General features: G+C 34.0%; 3 protein-coding genes across 4 annotated transcripts; 1 reads left to right on the top strand and 2 right to left on the bottom strand.

Moving 5' to 3' along the window:
- Nucleotides 1–4330: 4330 nt before the first annotated feature.
- On the bottom strand, nucleotides 4331–6336 carry LOC108776737 (G patch domain and ankyrin repeat-containing protein 1 homolog). The gene is made up of 3 exons (XM_018543439.1): nucleotides 5206–6336; nucleotides 4608–4836; nucleotides 4331–4500 (listed from the first exon to the last, which is right to left on the bottom strand). Exons 1-3 carry the CDS (start codon nucleotides 6334–6336, stop codon nucleotides 4331–4333), a joined length of 1530 nt encoding a protein of 509 aa, XP_018398941.1.
- A 1848-nt stretch (nucleotides 6337–8184) lies between these two features.
- Nucleotides 8185–8545, top strand: Tim10 (translocase of inner membrane 10). The gene has a single exon (XM_018543443.1). It carries the CDS (start codon nucleotides 8270–8272, stop codon nucleotides 8543–8545), a length of 276 nt encoding a protein of 91 aa, XP_018398945.1. The 5' UTR covers nucleotides 8185–8269.
- An 849-nt stretch (nucleotides 8546–9394) lies between these two features.
- On the bottom strand, nucleotides 9395–12102 carry Rcc1 (Regulator of chromosome condensation 1). 2 transcript variants are annotated; one of them, XM_018543441.1, is made up of 6 exons: nucleotides 11981–12102; nucleotides 11790–11870; nucleotides 11248–11555; nucleotides 10558–10924; nucleotides 9785–10057; nucleotides 9395–9695 (listed from the first exon to the last, which is right to left on the bottom strand). In XM_018543441.1, coding segments are annotated over exons 1-6 (1221 nt in total). In that variant the 5' UTR covers nucleotides 11982–12102; the 3' UTR covers nucleotides 9395–9504. The 2 variants fall into 2 exon arrangements, with proteins under 2 accessions (XP_018398943.1, XP_018398942.1); XM_018543440.1 differs by having other exon boundaries at nucleotides 11176–11555.
- Between the last annotated feature and the right edge of the window lie 11694 nt (nucleotides 12103–23796).

Below are 23796 nucleotides of genomic sequence, written 5' to 3' on the forward strand. Positions count from 1 at the left end.
AAAAATTGTTTAAACATATTAAAAAGGTGGGTAGTGTTACTAAAACCGATCAGGAACTGTAGTGCTCCTCGAGTACTGTGAGATTCGGTCATACAAATCGACATTTTCAAATCTTACGGTGCCACGCGAAGTTAGCACCACATATTTTTATTTTTTAAAATTTTTGGCCTAATTCAACAGTACTATTGATGAAACCTATCAGGTACTCTAGAACTATTGCGGGTGCACGCAGTACTGTTATTAAAATTTCCGATTTTTAAAGTCGAGATGCTAACTTCACAGAGACGGACGGTGCCACCTTTAGTCTTAAGTCAGCACAGCCACACCGTGGATCGAATCCTTCGACGTAAACTATGAGCAAAATATCGGATTCTGGATATTCTTAGAGCAAATAATTCTAGAAACATTTTGAGACCAAAATGATCCCGGCAATTGATTGCTTTAATGTACTTTACTCTTGTACGCGACCCAGCACAGCCACACTGTGGGTCGAATTTTTCGACGTAAACGATGAGTAAAATATCGGATTCTGGATATTCTTAGAGCAAATAATTCTAGAAACATTTTGAGACCAAAATGATCCCGGCAATTGATTGCTTTAATGTACTTTACTCTTGTACGCGACCGAGCACAGCCACACTGTGGGACGAATGTTTCGACGTAAACGATGAGCAAAATATCGGATTCTGGATATTCTTAGAGCAAATAATTCTAGAAACATTTTGAGACCAAATTGGTCCCGGCAATTGATTGCTTTAATGTACTTTACTCTTGTACGCGAACCATCACAACTACACTGTGGGTCGAATTTTTCGATATAAACGTTGAATAAAAAAAAAAGCTAAATATTGTTTATCAAAATGGTAGAATTAATGTGGCGATCGAAAACAATAATGAAATTCTAAGGGTTTTCAAATTTCAGGGAAATTTTGTATTAGTAGGAATTAGAGGAGTTGTTGATTTCAAAACAAGTTTCAAAGAAACATAATTCATAATATTTAAAACGCATTTAAGTTGAGAACTTCGCAAAGCAGCTCTCTGAAGCTGAAATCTGTAAACACGAATATTGGTAAAAGCATTATTGCATTCGTTTGTCCACTGTTTGTCCACGTTTGTCCACCCATTATTTTCGTTTGTCCGCCCTATGTTTATTACATTTTTCGTAATAGTGTAAAATAATCACTTGGGGGTTTCACAATTCTTTTTGTGCATAACTTTTTTTTGGAGGGTGGATAAACGAAAATAATGGGTGGACAAACGTGGACAAACAGTGGACAAACGAATGCAATAATGCTTTTACCAATATTCGTATTTACAGATTTCAGCTTCAGAGAGCTGCTTTGTGAGGTTCTCAACATAAATGCGAATATTGGTAAAATCATCATTGCATTCGTTTGTCCACTGTTTGTCCACGTTTGTCCACCCATTATTTTCGTTTGTCCACCCTCCAAAAAAAAGTAATGTAAAAAAAAAATTGTAAAACTCCCAAGTGATTATTTTACACTATTACGAAAAATATAATAAACATAGGGTGGACAAACGAAAATAATGGGTGGACAAACGTGGACAAACGGTGGACAAACGAATGCAATAATGATTTTACCAATATTCGCATTTAAGGTGCCAACTTCACAAAGCAGCTCTGTAATGTTGAAATCTCTAAATGCGAATTAATTGCCGGGATCATATATATGTATATATAACTTATTTAAAATATAAACACGCGCGATATATTTTAACATATTTGTAAAAAAAATGGGTGTAATATACATCTTTAATGTTAATACTTTTAAGCTTAATAATAAACATCACGCGCATGGAAGTAAGCATACATATATGTAGTTGCAGGGAGGAATATTTATTCTGATCCACATTTTATGTAGCGCGAATACGATTATACGAACCGCGAATATCTACTTACCATCAGTCTTGAAAAGTATATGCGTTATCCTCAGAATAGTGGATCTGGCATGTAGTTCACATCCACTTTTGCAGTGGGCAGTAGTGCGCGGCAGTATTTTGTGGTTACAGGTTTTAGGTCGTTATGTCCTCTCTCAGGTTTCTCTCTGTTAGAACTGAGAAGCATTACAAGAAAAAGGCCTCCATGGCCGCCCTCAGGTTTCTCTCTGCTAATAGCGTTTTCTGTTGGCTGCACTAGTGTAGGGTGATTGCACCAGTTCATCTTTTTTCCTTTTCCCTTCTCCTGGAGAGAAAAGGAAGAAAGATGAACTAGTGCAAAAGTTCAGCTGAGTGTTGCACTGGTGCAGCCAAGAGAAAACGCTACATACAAACATACCTAAAGAATCCAAAAGGATCGCCAAGGACGCCAAGGATCGCTTAGCAACATCGACGCGTTTTTGGAAAAGCGTTGCCGGCTTTGCCTGAGCCCCTTTGTATTCAATTTTAAGACGTGATCTGACCGTATCGACCTCCTATTTCATTATTTGGAGGCGGGACCGCGGGAGCCATTAATTAAAGAAGAAGAAGAAGAACACCGACGCGTCACTTGGTTCATACGTTCTAAATTTTAGAAGATCGTTTGTTTGCAATTATGGAAATAGCAATGTCCAACAAGTGTATGATCAGTTTAGTCGAGCATCCTGCCCCTTCTGATTTGCTGATTTCGGAAGACACAATTAATCGTCGAATTTATGCATGTATCGAACATAATGAATCGATGATTCGTAAGTGGCGTTTGCTATTGAAGAAGGATCCTACAATAAAACCGAGACTGGAGGAAATCAAGACAGAGCATAAAAAACGTGCAGAACATACAATAAACAGTATGCTAAACTCTGTGGTGTGGCCTTCCAGGTATTATTCACCAGGAGACGTGATACAGTTTCCGCGCAGGTTGAAATCCGATTACTAATTGGATTGTAGTGAATTATCAGAACATTCACTTTTCTTTCGCTTGAAGATACTATTTTCTATTCGTATGAGTTATATTAAGATATCCAACAGACATATTGTAAAAATGATAAAATAATTTTATTGTATAAATTTTGAATGAACAATAAAAACGGTTCTTTTCCACTCATTTATTCATATGAAGAATATTTCTTGTGTATCTTTTTTTATGTATGTGTGTATGTCTGAAGTACTTTGTGCAAACATTGTCAATTTTCAATAAAAATATTTTTACTTTCTTAATACTTATGTCCATTTATATGGAGGATGATCTTAGTATCACACAGGAGATAACTTATTTTAACTGTAATGCTTATTAGTCAACTTTAAACGTTTATACTTAAAAAACTATTATATAGAAAAAAAATGGCTTTTCTTGCACTTTTATTATTAAATTTTTTACGAAGTTTTACGCTGCGGAAAATAACATTATTAAAATTCAATAAATAAATTATGCTCTCTGAAAAATTTCGATTTTTTGTCGACATTACAGTTATATTGATATTTTTGAATTCAAAGCCTGCGGAAATAGATTTGGAGCAGAACGTGCTGACAATGTTCGATTGCAAATTGGCAACAAATTGTAGACAGAGTCTGTATTGTCAGCAGACTCTGTTCGGTTTTTGCTACCAATCTGCTGGCAAAACATGTCAGCAGACGTTGACAGCAGTTTGGCAGCAGTTTACTACCCTGATAGCAAAATGATAGCCAATTTGAAGAACCTAGCAGACCGATAATGATGAAATATCAGCCTTACGCAGTGGTTACGTTTAGCAGAGAATGCCGTTTTGCAACTATTGAAAAATTCTTGAATATGGTTGGTTCTTGCATTTGATTCCTATGGATCTAAATGTATAAATCAATCATACTGAAGAAAATGTCTTGCTCATTACCGCTCTCTGAAGAAGTGGATGTTAACTACGCAACAATATCCACTTTTTTATGTTTCCGACAAAAATAAATCGCTGAAATCGTTAAAATTTTTATAGATTTTAGTTATTTCAGAGATTACAACGATTTATTTCAAATCGATTAGTTTAAAGAAAACACAGTTGCTCATTTAAAAAATTATTCATTTTTCTCAGATATTCTTTAAAGCAACTGTGTATTTTCTTTTCAAAATTATTTATGATATAGCATCAATATATATAATATGTTATTGATCTTAATATAAATCTATATAACAAAATTTAAAAAATCTTTGAAGAAAAAACACTATTTTAGTTCTTATTCTTTTAAATGACAAATATGACTTTATTAGTTTTGAAATAGATTAATTTGTGTAAGAGATAATAACTTTGTAGATACATATAATATGAGATAATTATTTTATATTTTATACAAAAGTTTGCAATGAAACTTAAACATTTAAATATCATACATTTATTCTAATTAAATAAAAGACTTTATTACATATATATTAGACACTTCGACCGAGAATTTGCCCGATTGCATTCATCTCTTTGTGGGACATAGGTTCTAACATTAATCCAGGTACTGGTGGAGTCATTTCTAAATCACGTAATTCATTTACTTTTATCTTTAAGTCACTTCTTAACTTATTAATGGCAGTATCACATTCTCTCTGATCTGTAATATAATGTATAATATGCAATGTAATATATAAGACAAATAATATAGATTATAAAAATTACAGAATGTAAACTTTCATGGTCTGCCTGTTTGTTTGAAATTACCTTTTTCAAGTAATTCTTCAGCTGCTTTAGACGGCATCTTTAAAAGCAATGGTCCTACTGTTATCCACGTTTTTTCATGCGACTGTTTTTGAAGTGCTCTCATTCCAACGCGATCATCATTTCGTCTCTTGTCTAGAGCGACTATTTCCTCTCGATCAGTAAGAATTTCTCCAGCTTTGTTTTCAACTTTTTCTAAATGTTCCAATAATCTATGCTGCTCATTCGCCATCTGTAACAAATTAATAAACGTATTATTTTTTTATTTATATATATATGTATATTTTTATACTAAATGAAAAGTTTCTCATTCATGCTTTATCTTATAATGAAATAAATTTCATTATTTTATATATTTTTTTAAGACTTTTATTGATATAATGAGATAAAAATTGTACTAATAACATTTATATAGAAAAATAAAAAATATCTCTATTAAAGTATTAATATAAAATATTTTATAATAAAAAAAAAGATTGAGGATAAACTTACAAGTCTTAAATATATAAGAACAGTAAAAGTTATATTTGCATTACATTCAATCTTGAAATAACATCACATTTAAAATAGAATTTTATTTATATTTAATTTAAGATAATGCTATACGCAAAGCTCTTTCTTTCCTAGCCTCTCTGTGAAGTAGCCTTTCTCTGTCCCTTTTCTTCAAAGGTTTCTGCTTGGGCATTTTAGAACTGTTAATGGCAGTTGTATCACCTGACTTAAAATGAGTAATTTTATACTCATTTTTTTCTATTATTTGTCCCAATCCTTTGCGATCCATTTTTAAACATGTTTTGATAGGATATTTTATTCCTTTTCCAGAAGGACCAAGACCAGCTTCTTCGTCCCATCCTGTATTCAAAAGCATTCTATATCCTTTATTTTGTCTTGATATTCCATACATTATATATTTCAGTTTAGGCTTTGTGTTAAAGATGTGTAGAGTAGAATTTTCATGTCTCTGTGGTGTTGTTTCTTGAAAGGTCGCTTTACAGATTTCACAGTAAAACGCTGCATTCTGTTCGAGTTGTATTTCATCTTCCATAACATTGTCTTTATTATATTCCACTGATGGTTCTATAGGCAATGATCTTATTGGTAAAGTACTTGTATTATTTATATTTGGAATATTTGCAGTTAACTGATTGATACTTATGGAATCAGACTTCTTCTTCAACAATGCTACTATATTCAAATAATTTCTCTTTAAAGCCAATTGTGCTGCAGTAAGACCAGACTTATCCCTAGTTCTTTTGTTAGCCCCAAGATTTATTAAGAATTGTACTATCTCTAAATGACCGCAGTAAGAAGCAGACATTAATGGGGTCCAACCAAAATCGTCAGATGCATTCACATTTTCTGTCGTCATATGTTTCTGTAAAAACTTTAAATCCTTTTGCTCTACTGCTTTTAACAATGTATTGACTGTGACTTTTGCTAGAATATCGTCACAAAGTGAACTTTTTTTTGATTGTGTAGTAGAAGTTGAATTTGTGTCGGAGTTATCTTGGATTCTTGATCTTAAATTTTTTAATCTTGCTGGTAGAGTATTGCTACTACTAGTTTGCTGAACAATTTCTTCATAGGCAGCCTTTGCTTCGTTACCTTGGAAAGCCAACTGACGAACGCATCTCTCTGGAGATTTGTCCTGTACATTAGATGACTCTCTGACAAAGGTCTTCCACGGTATATCGATGTTATGTCGTATATGCATCCACTGTTGAAAAGACATGTTTTTTTTACGTCATACGTCACGTTGTCTTATACTACTGGCACACGGTCTCTTCTTTACTCGTTCTTTTGTTGAAATCTGTATAGAATTCTTACGAGATATATCCTATCGTTTCAATTCATATTTATTTTTTTAGGAGTCGCAAATAATATGTTCTTGTGGTTTAAAACGTCGTAAAATGTGAGTACAAACAATGAGCAACTCGTTGCTCTGCACCTCGTATTGTCACAATAAAATTTTGCAAAAAGACTTGGCAAAGACAAAATAAAGTCGTGTCTCAAAAGAGTATACAGATTTGACGCGTATTATTCATAGACGCTTGAAATGTTATGTTATCGAGATAAAACGTCGATAGCAAAATTTACCTTTGCTTCAACGCGTTATCACTGCAACTGTAATATCTCGCTTGAAATTGAACATGAATATGTCACGATAATTTGGTAATTCACTACTAAATATTAGGTTATGTACGTCAAAACGATCAGTGTGTACAATTATTTTTATTCCCTAGAGAAATCAATGCAGGGAATTCAACCCTCTGGTGATACTGGGCAACAATTTTTTAAGTGCGTTTTTTGAAAGCAAAAAATATGAAACAAGAAAGATTGCTAAATATTTTATAATTTTTATGAGATATCTTATTTTGATATATTTTGACGTAAGTCGCGATGTATTTTGCGAAAATATTTGTTTATAAATGAATCTATAAAATAATCTAACAATTATTCTGATTCTCTCTCTTTCTCTCTCTCTCTTGCACTTTTTGCATTTAGCATCTTCTTATCAGTAAAATTATTTATTTAAGTCAATAATATTTAAAAAAATTATTTTATCAAAATTCATGCTTTGAAATTATATTTTATTAAAAATTATTATCATTAACACAAATAAATAGAGATAATTTTATGTATTAGGCATTTATTTATGTATTAAACTTTTGTATTATTCATTTTTTGATGTCTTGAACGGTTTCTGTTACGAAAAAGTTAAGCTATAAAAATCATTTTACTTAGGAAGGTCATTTCACTCCTTTCTCGCATTGATATTCTGTAAATTCATCTGTTTGTGTAAAATAATCTTCATATATAAAAAGTTTCGTTAAAATCACAATTATACGTTTTGCGAGATTTGTAAAATAAATGTTGACGCGATAAAATATTGCGTTAGAAAATCTCAAAAGTTTCTGTAATGAGATAAATATATATTTGAGCATTGAAAAGTAAAAAAAGCGAATGTATTAAGTGCAAACAATACAAGTAACATTAATAGATCAATTTTTAAAGTGAGATTTGGCCACAAATTTTTCTATATGCTATTCTATATACTTTTATAGAAATCTCTGTGGATTCAAAATTTATCATCACGTTGAGAGAGGTTAGGTTAGATATTATTCCCGGCGGTCGCATGTGGTGTACACGTTTTCAGGTATACATGAAATTTTTTAACTTGTAAATGGAATATCATTACGATTAAATAAAAGCATGGCTTTGCCAACTTGGGCGAAGGTAGGAATTGGATGGTACGTGTGCACAGTATTTTGAGAAAAGTTCTCGCGTCTGATTTTTGCATATCACGTTAATGCTAACCTAAAAATTAAACTCCAGTGGTTATCACTGATAAAATAATTTCGAACATTTATAATTTTTAACATTTACATAGATTGAAGATTTCAGATTTTGCGCTTACTAGTTTGATAAAAAAAAGAATATTTTTATGTGATTTTTATTAAAAAGTGGGTGAATTATATTTTGTAGGTCTATAGCCTCTGTCCTAGGAATTTACGCATTTGTGCTGTCCAGGAAAAGTGTCAATGCTCAGAGATATGAGATTATGAAAGCTAGACAACGATTGCGTGACACCAATACTGTAGACTAATTTATTAAGAAGATTTTTAAGCAAAGAAAGCGCAGGTGTAGAGTACAAAGTTGGAAGAATGGCAGCATTACCACAATTGGACGAAGATAAAATGAAGCTGGTGCAGGATTTAGAAATAGAAATGATGTCAGATATGTATAATCGTATGACATCTGCATGCCACAGGAAGTGTATAGCACCAAAATATACTGAGGCTGAACTAGGCAAAGGAGAATCAATATGTCTAGACCGTTGCATCGCTAAATATTTAGATGTTCACGAACGTATTGGCAAGAAACTCACACAAATTTCAATGCAAGAAGCAAAAATTGCAGAACAACCAAAGACAAGTTAAATTTATTATCATTAGTTACATTTGATAAAAAAAGATATTGAACTTATAATCCATTATAAGTTATCTTTAATTTAGGTTCAGTTATAACATACAGTTTATTAGGATTTGTATCCTAAATTAAAATTAATAATAAACTGTAGTATCACTCTGTATTTTAATGATTCAAGTTGTGAATAAACTAAACGTTATAACATGTTATAAATTTTTATTTTTCCAATTTAATTCAAATATTTAAATATAACATTCTTTCCTTGATATATTAAATATTATCATCTTGTTGAATTTTACTAAAGTAGTTAATAGTTTGTTAAACTTATTTTAGATTAAAAAAATATAATAAAATATTTTTAAATATTACAAGATTTATCTGTGTCACAAAACTTTGGGATATGTATAATAGATCATTGTAGATGAACAATACATTTACAAATAGTTTATTTTTCAGAATTTCATACAACATAATTTGCAAATAATAATGCATAATACATTTTCTAAATTTTTATTAAATTTAAATAGCGAAAAAAATTTTTTACTATTACTCCTATTTCACACATTTAACGATTGATTATTCAAAATATAATTTTTTGTCCGAGATTTTTTATTAAAGTAATTTTTTTCCGTGTATACTTTGAGACACAAACTTTCGTGATATAGAAAATTTTTTTTGCCGTGACAATGTATATATAAAATAAGTATTAGCGTTAACAATACAACAAGAACACAATATATTAATTATTGTAAAAATAATGAATAAATTTATAGCAATGTGACAGAGTATGTACAAATTTAAATGTTGAAATCTGACCAAAAATGAAGACTTAATGGAAGGTTTCTTAAAATTCTGTTTGGCAAGGTAACATCGCCAATATTAAGAAATTAAGTAGTAAGGATATAAATGGCTTTTTCTCGTTCTTGTCTAAATTTGTATCACATAATATTTCGAAATATAATGTTCAACATTAACCAGCAGTTTTATCTTTCACTGGACGAATTGTTGCCAAAGCCAAAGTGTGCTGACCGCCGCCGCAAACTCTTACCACTGTCTTACCCTCTAATTGCTTTCCCTTAACTAATACTGGTTCTTCGACATCTTTTACATCTCCTGTCCCAAGATTTCCATTAGTTCCCATACCCCATGAATATAAATCACCTATTATAATAAAAATAGAATCTTATATGTTTTTAAGAATATAATGTATATAAGTTGAGATTTCATACTATATTAACACATCATATTACCAGATTCTGTGACGGCAAAAGATTCTCTACTTCCCGCACCTATGTCAATACATTTAGTGGAACTTAAAGCAGAAACTAATGTAAGTTCTTCCGCGTCTGAACAATTAGGTCCAAGACCAAGGCGACCATATTCTTTGCGACCCATCACAAAAACTTGTCCCGCATCATCCAAGGCTATGGTATGGTGTTCTCCACTACTAATATGTTTCCATACTTTGCCGCTAAAGGTTTTCGATATTTGTGGGTGAAAGTGGATGTCATTATCCTTCAAACCTAAAATATTTTCCAACAAATGCATAAAAATAACTTAAAATTGTGTTCAAAAAGTAAATTAGTTTTTAAGATATTTGTCTTTCTTTTTTTGAAAGAAACTTATTGGATCATACATGTGATACATAATTAACAGGAGATAAAAATCTTTAAGGATCAACTGGATGCTTAAATATTGAATTATTTATCAGTATCAGTGTATTTCTCGCTTTGATGCAGTAAACGACAAGATTCAAAATGTTGACATTAGCAATGAATTATAACATAGCGATAACCCACAAAATTTTTGGCACTTTCTTATTAAGATCTTTCCAAGATGCCTGTGAGAGCATCAAATTTTTACTAATGTAGTTTTGCCGGGTTTGCATTTTAAAAAAATCCGAAAAATCAATTCAGCGAGCAATTTTCGTAACAACATATGTAGTATCGAATTATTTAAGCATTTAAGATCTAGTTTCGACCGTTAAAGGCTTTTATTTCCTACTGGTCTGTTTTTCTCTTACCAATTTGGTGGAAATTATTTAAACCAAATACATATATATCTCCTTTTTCATGTTCCTTAGCAAAAGTGCAGAAATTCCCAGCCCATATATCGTCAAAATATAATTTCTTCCTGATTTTAAATTCAACTATGCCTGGAGTCAATAGCAGACCTATTCCTTGTCGTGTATTTCTACTGGCTGTACGTGCAGCTACTCGTCCTAATTGTCCTTGTTCACCGCGTCCACAAGTATATACACGTCCGTTTTCACTAAGTAACACTAAATGATCGTTACCTGATGCTATTTTGACAACTTTTACATCAGATAATACTTCTATAGGGAATCGCTCATTTCCTTTCAATGTTAATCCCATAGAACCGTGTGTATCCTAATTATAAATTAATTTGTCACATGAATCAGGTTTTCTCTTAATTAACACTGATTTATAAAAATAGTAATTTGTAATAAAATAATTTGTAAAAGTATATATTTTACTTATTTTTATATAATTTATATAAACATAATATAATTTATATAAATCTTTTTATAAATTATATTTGAAAAATTTAATAATATATAAAAGTAATAATTTACAAAAAAGGAATGATTATACAAATCAATTAATAAAAAAAGATATACCCTAAATGTGCCCCATGCAAATACTCGACCATCATCTAACAATGCAGCGGTATGCGAATCTCCAGCTGTCACCTGAATGGCTCTACCAGGTAATTCAACTATGCCCGGTATTGTCTCAGATCCTTCCTTGGTAGTGTCTCGTCCAAGCGCCCCTTCGTCGTTACATCCAAAAGTTAACACTTCTCCTGTGTTTCTCAGGCATACATTATGCATAGCACCAGCAGCAACAGTTATAACGTCTTGATAATCAGATATGGCTGCTGGACGCATTTTCTCAGTGACATCCTCTCCTAGACCAAGCTGTCCAAAATCGCCTTGTCCGAATACAAGCATAACACCACCAATTGAAAGCGATCGCAAGTCAGGTTTTACACTTAATCCTGTACAAGACAAATGAAAATTAAATTTACGTCAACAATTTCTTAATAGAAGGGCAATTTATATTAATTTGTCGAACATTTTTACTTTCAATTCCAATAGGAAAAAAATTGACAAATTTATTTTTATATTCTTACAAAACGTGTTCCCCTGGAATGATGGCATGGATTGTGACATTTAAATACAAGGGGAGAAAAAATGGTTTTGGAGTAAAATAAAAAATTGCTAGCTCCTACCTTGCTTTTTCTTGATCTGTTTTGGCGCCTTGTCCGTTTGCACGGGGTCCTCGGCCGTTCGTTTCGTAGTTTTCCGTGGCACTGCAACATTTTCAGGTTAGGTTCGAGAACGTTCTCATAAAACGCTTATCATGACTGTCACCCGCGTCCCGGCGGGTGCTTTTAACGTCAGTGTTTTTACGCGTACTTACTTTTGCTGTTAGTTTTCGCGGATTGCAAAGATATATTGTCGTTCGCTCTGTTGGCGCCAAAAGCCACAATGCTCTAAACCTTGCTATTGTTGCGCAACTCGTGAAGTACGTCGAGGAACAGACGGAACAGTACGCGCGGCCGGCGCGGCATCAAGATCAACGCCGCTTGTAAGCATAGCGCCAACAGTTGCTTCAATCGTTGCGAACGATTCTCATTGGTGGATTTGAATATGATTTGCGCAAGAGAACCGGCGGAACGCTAGGGAATACGGTGAAACATGCGGCGATCAACCTCTCCTGAGAGCTGATTGGTTGTCGTTCGACTGCTTTGCTTTTTGCAACTGTTTCACCGTACTGCTTGCGATTACCCGCCAAAACGTTCACCATACTTCTCGTTCACGAAAGCTCGCAACTCAACCGACGTTGATTAAAGTAAGTTTTATGCGTATAAATAATAAGGCCCATTTCGATTAACTTCGATGAACTTTAATCGACGATTAACTCGACTGGTAGAATTACTTCCCAAAATGATATCTGCGCAATATACAGTTTGTTCTTAACCTTCTTTTTATGTGTTGAATATAATTCTATTAATTAATTGGATAATTTTATTCGCGTGTTACTTAATAAATCAATGCTAATTAAGTTAATCGGAGTTGGTTGAAAAAAAATAGTCTTTAATGTTTCTAATCATAAATCCTATTAATAGAGTTTTGTAAACCTTGATATTTATAGGTGTAGTACGCCCTTAATTTGCTTTAAGCTGAATTGTAACGTTAATTTGCTCTAATTGTAGGGCCTAATGAACTAACTTCGGATCTGATTAGTTTGTTTAAAGCTTAATCAAGGGGATTATGGCTTAAGGCACAGCGCTGGAAATCTTTTTGCCGGAAAAAAAACAGTTTAGAGCTCAGACCAACGTGAGGCTAAGCTTATTACACCGCTATTAGAAATCTAGGCTAAAACGCATCTAAAAAAGTTTAGAGATAGACTTTGGCTTGATTTGTATATAAAGCATTTATTATTTACAATTCCTACTTCCACTTTGCTCCGTTATTTCTGTTATAGATGAAGAATAAAATTCGTATATTCTGATATTTACGAACTTTTATCAGAGTTGAATCGAACTTGACAATTGGCATTTATATGAACTTGCAAGTTCACTCGTAATAAACGTTATGGTCCTGGAGTAACGACTAATATTTTATAACTTTCCGCAGTAAATTAATAAACGAAGGCGGATGGAAATACTATAACGCTTCGTAAAACCTACAGCACGTTAAGAAACTTTAGAATTCTGCGGTTTAATATCTTAGACGAACTAATGTTTCCCAGTGAACAGATTAATAACTTAGGCCGGTATTCATAGTCGGTTCTTATTTTAAAATTGTCTTAGTAATATCTTAAGATGCTAGTGCAACGCTGTGATTGGATTATTACATCTTAAGGATACTATACTTAAAACTGTCTTAAATATAAAAACCGATTATCTGAATATTGGTCTTAATTTCGCGGATCGGTCTTAAATTATGTTATTATTATATATAATCTAAGACTGATCCGCATTGTTTGTATTATCTGTTTATCAATTTTAGATTTTTGGGATAATCGACGCCTTTTCTCTTTTTCTAAATTTACGATCATTAAGGCTCATTGCATTAATGTTACTTCGACTTTTAACGAAACTTAAAATTCTCATTTTTTAAAGTAGATAAAAAGAAAGGGACGGAGAATATTAAACCTCGTTTAAAATCAGTAATATATTTATGCAACATTCGAGATATTATTAATAAAAGAATTTCAAATACATAGAAAGTTTGAATGTAACGGTAATGTCTGAACATTTTGAAAAGGTCAAATGTCCATTCTCATGATAATATATCGCAAGTTTAATCGCCGTCGTTTTTCACGGTTCCGTTTTCGTTACTTTTATCATTTATTGCCTTTATTGTCGTCCATTTATCTCATTGATTTTGTTATTTGTATCCGTCATGTTCCCTAATTATGCCATTTATCATATTAATTTTAGAGCATACGCATCTTGGCGGCGCGGCGCGAATGAGTCGTGCGAGTGTCATGAATTTAGCGACAGTTAAGTAAATATGGCGGACGAGCGTGTAACGCGACGCGTGGATGGTTCTTCTTTCCATCTAAGATTCATGCGGAATTTACGTATCCGCATGTAATCGTTCGCCGTAATCGCGAGTTAAACGAGTACGTGAGTATGTATATATACGTATTTATTGATCCGGCTACTATTTTTGCTGAAAATACGATCTCTCAAGTAGCCTATTTTTCATTCGGCGTGAAGAATATCGCCGTGACGCGCCGCGTGAAGTTGCCGAATTGTGCAAGTTTTCACGCGCGTTACAAATGTTACAATACCTTGATGAGTGCGGTCTTTTTACGGACAGATACATAATTACGAATACGATTCGTTGTATATATTTAAAGAAATTTGACATCAGAAGACATGGACATAGTCAGGATATACAATATTTTATTTAGGGGAGAACTAAATTTTAGAGTTGAGACCCAGGAGGGGGAGGGTAATCAAGTGATATGGATTATTGAACTTGTTTTGTTGTATATTATTATTTTTAATTAGTTACTGGCAGATGAATCACAAAATCATATTATATATTATATTTACTTTACCAATTTATTTTATTTTTCTCTCCAAATTGTAAACCGATTCTCTTCAAATTAGAGAAATAAATTCATAATACTAGCGGTCTTAGATTTCTGAAAAATGTTTGTCTATAATTTTACCTTCAATTCTTTCTTCTTTCCTAAAATTAATTTCTTGTAAATTCTCATTAAGTATTGTCCGTAAATGTATAATTTCTTTCTCTAAAAATGTAATCCGATCAATGCAAAAAAATGTCTAATCGTTGCAAAATAAATCTGTTAGACGCAGCTATTATAATGCGTTACTATAATTTTAAAAAATTATCAGTAGCTTTGTAATTGTTGTACAATTCTTTAATATGATTAATATGTACATTTAGTTTTAATGAGGAGCTAAGGCAAAATCAATCATATTATTGTATTAGAAGAATTCTACAACAATTGCAAAACTTGATTTTTCTGCTGAATGTAGCCATTGTTTGATTGTTTGATAAATATAACTTTCTCATCGATAATAATTCGATTTGATGCTTGTTTCAGGTCTTTTGGTAACGTCGAAAATGTCCACAGAGAATCAGGAAATTAATCGAGAGTTCTCGGAAAATTTGTTATCTTTCGACAAAACTGTGCGCGCGGTCGCGAATCGCAATTCGAATTAACGCACAGTGGAGGATGACCGCGGGAGTTCGTGATACCCCTGTGGGGGGAGGACGTGCGGTAGGGTGCAGAGGGTGCCGGCCGGTTATCAGAGGGGTCGGATACGCGGAAGCGCGCCAGTCGACGGCGAGACTTCGCCCGCGCAGCTTCCCCGTTTGTTTCTACCTCGCCATCAATCCGACTGGTCCCCGTTCATCGTCCGCGTGTAATTTTCATCACGATCAACGCGTGGAATTGAGTAACGGCCAATTATTCAACTTCTCGCGCGAACACCTCCGTGGAATATTAGCAAGTGGAAGAGGGCTCCACGTGACAATTGCCGGCAGAACACGGGACCGTCGTCGATCAAGAGTGACAACGACGTCGTCAGATCTTTGCCTGAAGAAACAGGATCGTTTGATGTAGAGCGACGAGGACGATGACGAGGGCACGCCGATTTTTACTGCTGCTGCTGGTAGGGGGTGAGTAACTTTTCACGTGCAGTTTTATCTGGAGAACGTGCGCAAGCCTCGGTGTCGCGTGATCACCAAGAAGTGATGGCTATTGTTTCAATATTTAATGCGTAACGAGTTATGTAAGAAGCAATTGAATAAGTTTTATCATTACATTACTGTTACGAAAGACTTGTAATTCTTTTCGTACAAGATTTATTTCACTGTGTGTAAACAAAATTAATAACGATTTAACTAGAAAAATGTATAGTTGATGAGATTGGTGTTACATTAACCATTATCGTTGAAAATTAGTAAAAGAAGTGATTGAAAAATTAAATCTATATATCTAAATTTGGCATACCAATTCAGCAATGAATAATAATAAATTAAGAAATCGTTAAATAATGCATATTACGCGATGTACAAGACTGATATTTATAGTCCGTTTATATTTTAAGACCGTCTGAAGTGCGTTTTAAGAGGCTAATATGGCTCTGTGATTGGCTTATGACTTCTTAAGATTGTACTTAAGATGGCAATAAATATAAGAACTGATTACAAAGCAGTCTACGCGACATCAAAAAACGACATTTAAATTTGCAAACGAAATATTAAGTCTCATTCTTTTCTCCGTGAAAACTTAAGGTTGATTTTATTGGGTTGGAACAAAAGTTCGTAGTGCTAAATTTCAAACAGCTGAAATTTCATTAAAAGAAAAAAGGGTTTTTGAACTTAAAATCTCTGCTTTTGAAAAATCCCTTTGTCTTTTGTTTCTGTGAATTGAGTTATTTTTATAATATATAGAGAACTACGGAGCTAGACACAAAATGGAAAATATTCTTCTTACTTCGTAGGGCTGTCATGTGCCTTAAGAAAAAAACTTTTGAAAATTTTCGACTTTTCAACGTAAAAGCTTAGTTTTTCCTATAAAATCATTTTTTAAAATGTTCTTAAGATTTTTTGTTACTAAGTTGACGCAGATTGAATAAAAGGAGCATATTGACTTTGATTTATAACTCCTTTTAAAATCATCGTTCACAATTGAAAAGGAATTCTTAAAGCCAAAACTTTTTTAGCTCTATCGAATATTATTGCTAAATTTTTTTAAACATGTAGATATAATAGGTACAAATAAAATAGCGCTACAAATTTTTGCTCCAAGTCAATATATCAGATAAAAGCTGCTAACATGCTTTATAAAACATTCTGGTGAGTTACATAATTGGCAAATCAATCTTATTAGGTTTTATGAAATAAATTGATCCCGATTACAATCTCTTCTCTACTTCCTGTATTTACTTGTATCGCCATGACGATGACTTCTCGGCGGCCGTGTGCGACTTGTTGAGCCACCACCTCTTGGTGGAAAGGAAACGAGGCGTGCGCCGAATTCACACGAGGCGGGACAGAAATTTCTGCTTGACGAAAGTGGATTGATTTTCTTCTTCCCATGAACGTATCAGCGTCCCCACAATCAAGTTGAGTGGACGCGAATGTCGTGCGATGCAACATTTGCTACCGGTATCCACCCACGTGCTCTTAAGAAATACGATACGGATCCATATTATTTCCAATAGGTGAAACACTTAGAATATTGAATTAGTATATATGTATATTTCTACGTAATATGATGTCTTCGCGAATTTATTACACTAGATCATATTACCTTTTACATGATGGAAAATAGATATCATTTGCTTCGAAGTTTTAATTATAAGAAATATAATTTGAATTCTTGTTATAAGAATTTACTGTGGAAAGTATCAGAAAATGAAATATACAGACCACAAAAGCAAAATTTATATTAATGATGAATTAGATGTTCAAAATACGAAAATAACGATTTTGTTAAAGTATCTAAAAATTTCGCTACATACAGATCTGAAAATAATGTTGTTTGACCATCAAAATAATTATGTAGGACATTTAAATTAGTTGCTAGAATGTTAAAATGTTTTGCAGCATTACTCAGTATGCTTGAACGTCGTACGTAATTATTTTGATGGTCCAACAAAATTATTTTCAGATTAGTATTAAATCTTTAGATGTTTTAATAAAATCGTTCTTTCAGTAAAGTATTAATTTTATTTATTTTATGAATAGTATTTGAAGAATATCTTTAAAACTTTTCATCTGCAAATCTGTATAATTTAACCTAAGAAGTCACTTGGGATGTTTTAATGCTTTTATATTTTCTCGTCTAGTGACGAGAAAATATAAATTATTGTAAAATATTCTATATAGATTGTTTAAAATATATATTTCCTTTTTTTTAATTAGAGTGTAAAAACCCCAAATGATTGTTTACGTAAAAAAAATAGTGATTGTTTCTGGAAAGAAAATCTACAGATCTGTAAATAAGTTTAGATTGCGACATTTATGACCGAAATTATCTAGCTAGGCATCGAAAAAATACATTAAATATACGTTTAAAAAGTAAAGCGAGTAATATTCGCGTTCGCGCCTCATTTTTGGATTAAAATCGACGAAATAGAAAGATAGAGAGAGTGTGTGCTCGTGTCCGTCCTTTTACATGCTCTCGAAGAAGACACGTTTTCGCTTTTAATGTTTCTCATTCACGACGAGTAGACATTTACTCATCTCCCGTTCCGGCGCGCTTCAAAGTGTTCAAGTTTTTTGTTTGCAAAACACAAAAATGACACAAATGACGTTCGCTCGGGTGTCCATTTTGCGGCGCATTGCACGCGCGAAGACGGATACTGCAATCGAAACAAAATGTGAAAAAAAAGAGCTGCCGTTAACCCAGTTTCTTCGCTATCAATCATCACACGGTATTCCGTGGCACACGAGGCGCTGATAGAATTTCTGATGGAGATTGTAGAAAGATAGCTGCCTTTCGCGTTGAAATTATACGAAACGCTTTCAAATTTCTACATAGCGTTTCTACCGAGTTCTTTGAAAAACCGTACATTTTTCTTCTTATGAATCCTGTGATAATATTCCAAACGATATATTTTTAATACAAATTCGATTTGGAATTTTTTTCTCTTTTCTTTTAACATTAAATGAATTCATATTTAGAACTAAAATTCTTATAATGAATTTTTATATAAAGTTTATTTCCAATTTGACGGTAAATTCGGCACATACGCATTGACTCTCTGTTCTGGTGCTACTCTGACATGGTGCGAGTGCAGAACTACTTTAGTACTATGTACAACTGCACTGTCAGGAATGTCAGTACAACATTTCTTGAACTCTTTCAGTTTATTCGGTTGATTCGAATATAAATTCAGCACTACGCTGGATTCAGTTTTCATTTGCCGAATACAACAATCTGAACGCACTGATACAGTATACGCACAAGCCGAATGTGTGGGAAAAAGTTCGCACTCAGTGCGCAATATATAGTGCAGTCTGCCGATTGTTTATAACTCTTTGATAAAAATAAAAATATTGTAAAAAAATTTTAAATTCAAACACTACATTAAGAAATATAACGGGATCGAGCCTTAAATAAAAGCAGAGAAAACCACTTAAAAAAGCATTGAGAGCAGGTATAATCAGATATATCGAAAAGACGTTTAAGAGTTAAAATATATCATAGGGAGTTTATTCATATTATATCACACTTCTAAAATTTTTCTATCCTTTTCAAATCACTATCTACAATAAATATCTTCTATAATAACGAAATTAATCTTTTCCATAATTTATACGTATAGTATTATAGTTATAATAGTGAGTAATATATATATACAATGAGCATGTTATATAAAACGAGGTTATCAGAAAAACTGATATCGTTCATAATGAATTAAACATTGTTGGCAGTATAGGTACGTAGAATCATCCCGCTTTTTTACTTTTTTTTTTATGAAACCGACAATAGCTTTTGTTATCTCAATTTTAATTTTACTTTACAATAAAAAAGTTACTTTTGTTTTCTCTCGCAACATACTTTTACATTAAAACTGCGCTATCATTATACAAACTCAAAAATTCGTGTTATTTCACGAGCATGATATTAAAAAAAAAACGAATTCGCGCTGGATACGCGACGTGACAAACGAAACACCGTAGAAAAACGCCGCATAGGAAATAAAAATAGTTCGGACGAAGTTGGAAAAATTGAAGAGGCAGTGAGAGTATTAAAATCGTAAAACAGAGCGAAACGATAGTGATGTTTATGAGATCCGGTTTGACCCGAGTTTCGAATCGAGTGAGTTCGCATCACGAAGAGGGATATAAACGGCGGATCCAGCGAATCGATGATGTAAGATTGCGAAAAAAACGTCACGATTGATCCTCTTAGTTCGCCCCAATGCTGCATCGCCGTGTTGGATCACGTTTTCTGTATAAGCGCGTTGCAAATCGCGCGTACGTTTCTCTCTCTCTTAAAAGCGCGGAATTATTCAAAAGCTGTGGTATATGTATATGGATTTCCTCGTGAAACGTCGTTCGATGAACCGCGCGAGCTCGCCAAAGAAGGACAAACTCGAGAGGTACACACTGCACCACATACACACCGAACGAAACGTCCGCGACTCGCGCCCGGGTATGCTTTCGCAATCAGCGCGCGCGAGCGGAATAAAAGGGTTGAAGCCGCTGTAAAACGTTCGCTTAAAAAAAAAAAAGAAAAATATAGGTGACCCGCTTTCTCCGTTATCAATCATCGGCCGAGGATTCGGGGTAGAAAGAACGGGCGCAGCAATAGCTACCGATAGAAAATTTCACAAATCGCGCGTGCGTCACATATTTCGCGGCTCGCCGAAATACGTCCCGCAAGCGCGACGATGATTACCCTGTTTTTTTCCTTCTTTTTCAAAAAAGAGTCGAAAGTACATTTTTCGCTCGTCCGTTCTGTCTGTCTCTCGAAAAGTTACGCTCGTGATCCATTACAATCGAATCAGCTCGCGCCCGTATACGTGTCTCCCCCGCGAAATATCGTTAGGTTGTGTGCGACGTGGGAGAGGTCGGGAATAAAAAAAAAAAAAAATAGTAATTTACGTGAGAGAGAGAGAGAGAGCTGAAAGGGCGATGCGTGTGTTCCGTCTGGTCGCGCAGAGGCAAAGCCGATTACGATGTGGATAACGCGTGTCTGTGCGCGTGCATGCGTGGAGATTCTGGATAATATTCGTACCAAGATAATACTTGGCATCCCCGGAAGTTCTATGCCCTGATAGGAAATCGCATCACGTCTATCGGAGTGCGTCATTCGTCGTATACTAAATCGTAACATCCACCGCGCATGGTCCATGCTGCTTGCGGCCGGCAATTTGTCGATCCTCTATATAAACGGAGGTTGACGCGCCGATCGATAATGGAAATAACAGTTCAAACGGAATTTTATCTGTTTTTTTTTTTTTTTTTTTTTTTTTTTTTTACCTAACAGATTCCTACGAATCCGTTATTTGTTCTCGTTGTGTCAAAGAGCGAAGTAATAATCAGAATTTACGTATAAGTTTCTAATATACGTATAATATAAATTTTTAATGCAATAATAATATATGTATAAACGTCAGAATATTTATTTAATGCAAAGATACTAATGTTTTTTAAGTCTACATTAGATTTGTAACATCGAGGGAAAAAAAAAAGAATTTTAAATTAGTCTCTTAAGAGTTTTATTCTTAGATCAATTACATAAATTAGATATTTTTATCCATATTCTTTCATCAGATTAATTTCTCGTAATTATAATTTAATATTTTTAAATAATTATTTTTATATAATAAATCTATTCATGAAATAAACAGAAAAAACATGTAGAACGTGTGACGTACAAAATAAAGCGATACCACTTTTTGCTCGGGATTTGATAAAGCCCCGATAATGTGCGTTAATATTCATCATATAGCCGAAAAAAATCCATCGACATTCGTGACACGTTCGACAGAGGCAGGCAGCAGGGAGGTCTGCGAATTGCGAGATTTCCGGGAGGCTGGCGCGACATCGATGGTTTTCTGATTGACGAGCAGGTGCGGAACGCATATCAAAAACAGTATTAATTAGCCGTCGAATCGCCGTTGATTTTCGACAAAGCGCCATGCCGACGTGGTTATAACGCGGCTATTCGAACGGCTGTGTTTATCAATTAGCCGTGGTGCATACGCTAGCGTCCAGCTTATTCGCATACACACGGACAAAAAGTCGTCGAACGGGCCAATCGCGTTAATATCGCGATTATCGATCGCGCGGCGCAACTACTATTCCGGATCTTGCTCGCGCTGAGTTATGATTTCAGCTATAGGTTCTCTTTGTTTCTAGTTCTGTAAATGTATACGTTCTGTTAATTATATATTATAAAAAAAAAATGTGTATACATTATACAATTGATTAATTGCATATTGACCATGGCAGTGTATTACAACGGTATAGCTATATAAAGAAAATGTAGCAGAACGAGATCGTCGCGTTTAATTGCCGTCGAGTGGTGCACTTCGCGGCTTAGAGCAATTGTATTTAATGATCAGGTTTCTTTATCGAGAGAGGGTTCCTCAAGGATTCGTACTTCGTTCTTTCGCGGTGAAAAAGAAAATACAGGGAACGAGGACGAGAAAGAAACAGGAAGATCCTCTCTTGAAGGAATGGCGATCAGCTATTCCCACCCGAGGATCCGCTGAATATGCATGAAACAATCGCGTATCTCATGCAATTAGCCGAGGGAAATCTTTTTCCTTTTCTTTTTCTCTCTGTCTGTTATTTCTTTTTTTTCCTGTCTCTCTTCTCTGGTATCTCCCGCGCCGCGGGTTTCAAAACTCTCTCTCTCTCTCTTCTTCTTTTGTTCAGCCTGTTTCTATCTTCCGGCAACGAATGGTGGAAAACTTGCTCTAATCAGAGCGCATTTGTGATTTCCGCAGGCAAGCGCCACCGATGCAAATTGCATTTTGAATAACGCTGACACCGTGGACGCAGCCCAGTTCGTCGACCGATAAATGCGAACTTCTGCACCCTTTACGCCACTCCTGTATCATCTCTACGAATTCTCTATCATCTGTCCTTTCATTCTTCTGTTTCTCTTTTCCCACTTTTATATCTCGTTCTCCACCGTTCTCTCTCTCTCTCTCTCTTTCGTCGTTTTCCCGCTGTAACCGGTGCGGTATACGACACTTTTTTCCACCACACGGGCAGCTTTTGTAACGCTTTTAGTTACACCGCCGGATTTACTCGCAGTTGACGGGATTATCTTTTTAATTCTCTACACGTGCACCGCAAAACCGACGCGCGCTGATAAATCGCTATTAGAGGAGAATTGCCGATGTGCGGCTTTTACCATTTTCGCGAGTTTTTCCGTTACAGCGCGCGATTAAGAATTTACATCGATTACCTTTGCTATTTATCTAAAAGAGATATTGAATTGGAGTCGTTTTTGCGAAACGTATATTGGTAGCGTACAGTGTGAAACTGTTCGCGATCACGAGTGTGTTACAAATACGTTATTGCGAGTACCGCGGATGTAATATAAAATTTGTAGATCATTGTATTAATGTATAAAGAGTCGCGAGACTGTAGAATTGTTCTACAGTTAATTTCGGAAATTTTACTGTACGTATTATATTTAATGTCAAGTCGTTTTCTTGGTTATCTTGTAGGTTCTCTTACGTAATATCCATATTGTAATAAACTCGGTCTATGTCTAGCCCATTCTAGCTGAGATCTGTCAGCTCGACTAATATCAGCTCCGACGAGATATCTCCTTCAGACAAATCGTTTCTAATGAGGTAACATTGAGAATTAATCCAGCAGAATTATTTATATGCTAATCTTCAACTATTATTACCTTTACTCGAAATTTAACCCTCCAGCACTACACTCCGAAATTTTTGATCATAGTTTACACTCTGAGCCGTTGAGGGAAACAGCATATATAATATTTTTATAATTCCAGATTACGTAAAAACCTGAAAAAATTCTTGTACAACTGTGAAAACTTTAACAACAAATTTTTACTGTAATAAAAATCGTAGTGTATTTTATTTTTTACATATTGAAATCTGAGTAGTTTTGAGAAAACGTAATATCGATTGTGCCTTAAAAGATACAAAATAGTGCGTCGGACGATTAAAAATTATTTCTACTTTAAATTAAATTAAAAAATAATTTTTATTGCCAAAGAATGTCGTGAAAATT

Source organism: Cyphomyrmex costatus, unplaced genomic scaffold (assembly GCF_001594065.2).
Source record: "Cyphomyrmex costatus isolate MS0001 unplaced genomic scaffold, Ccosl1.0 scaffold376, whole genome shotgun sequence".
Taxonomy (NCBI): Eukaryota; Metazoa; Arthropoda; class Insecta; order Hymenoptera; family Formicidae; genus Cyphomyrmex; species Cyphomyrmex costatus.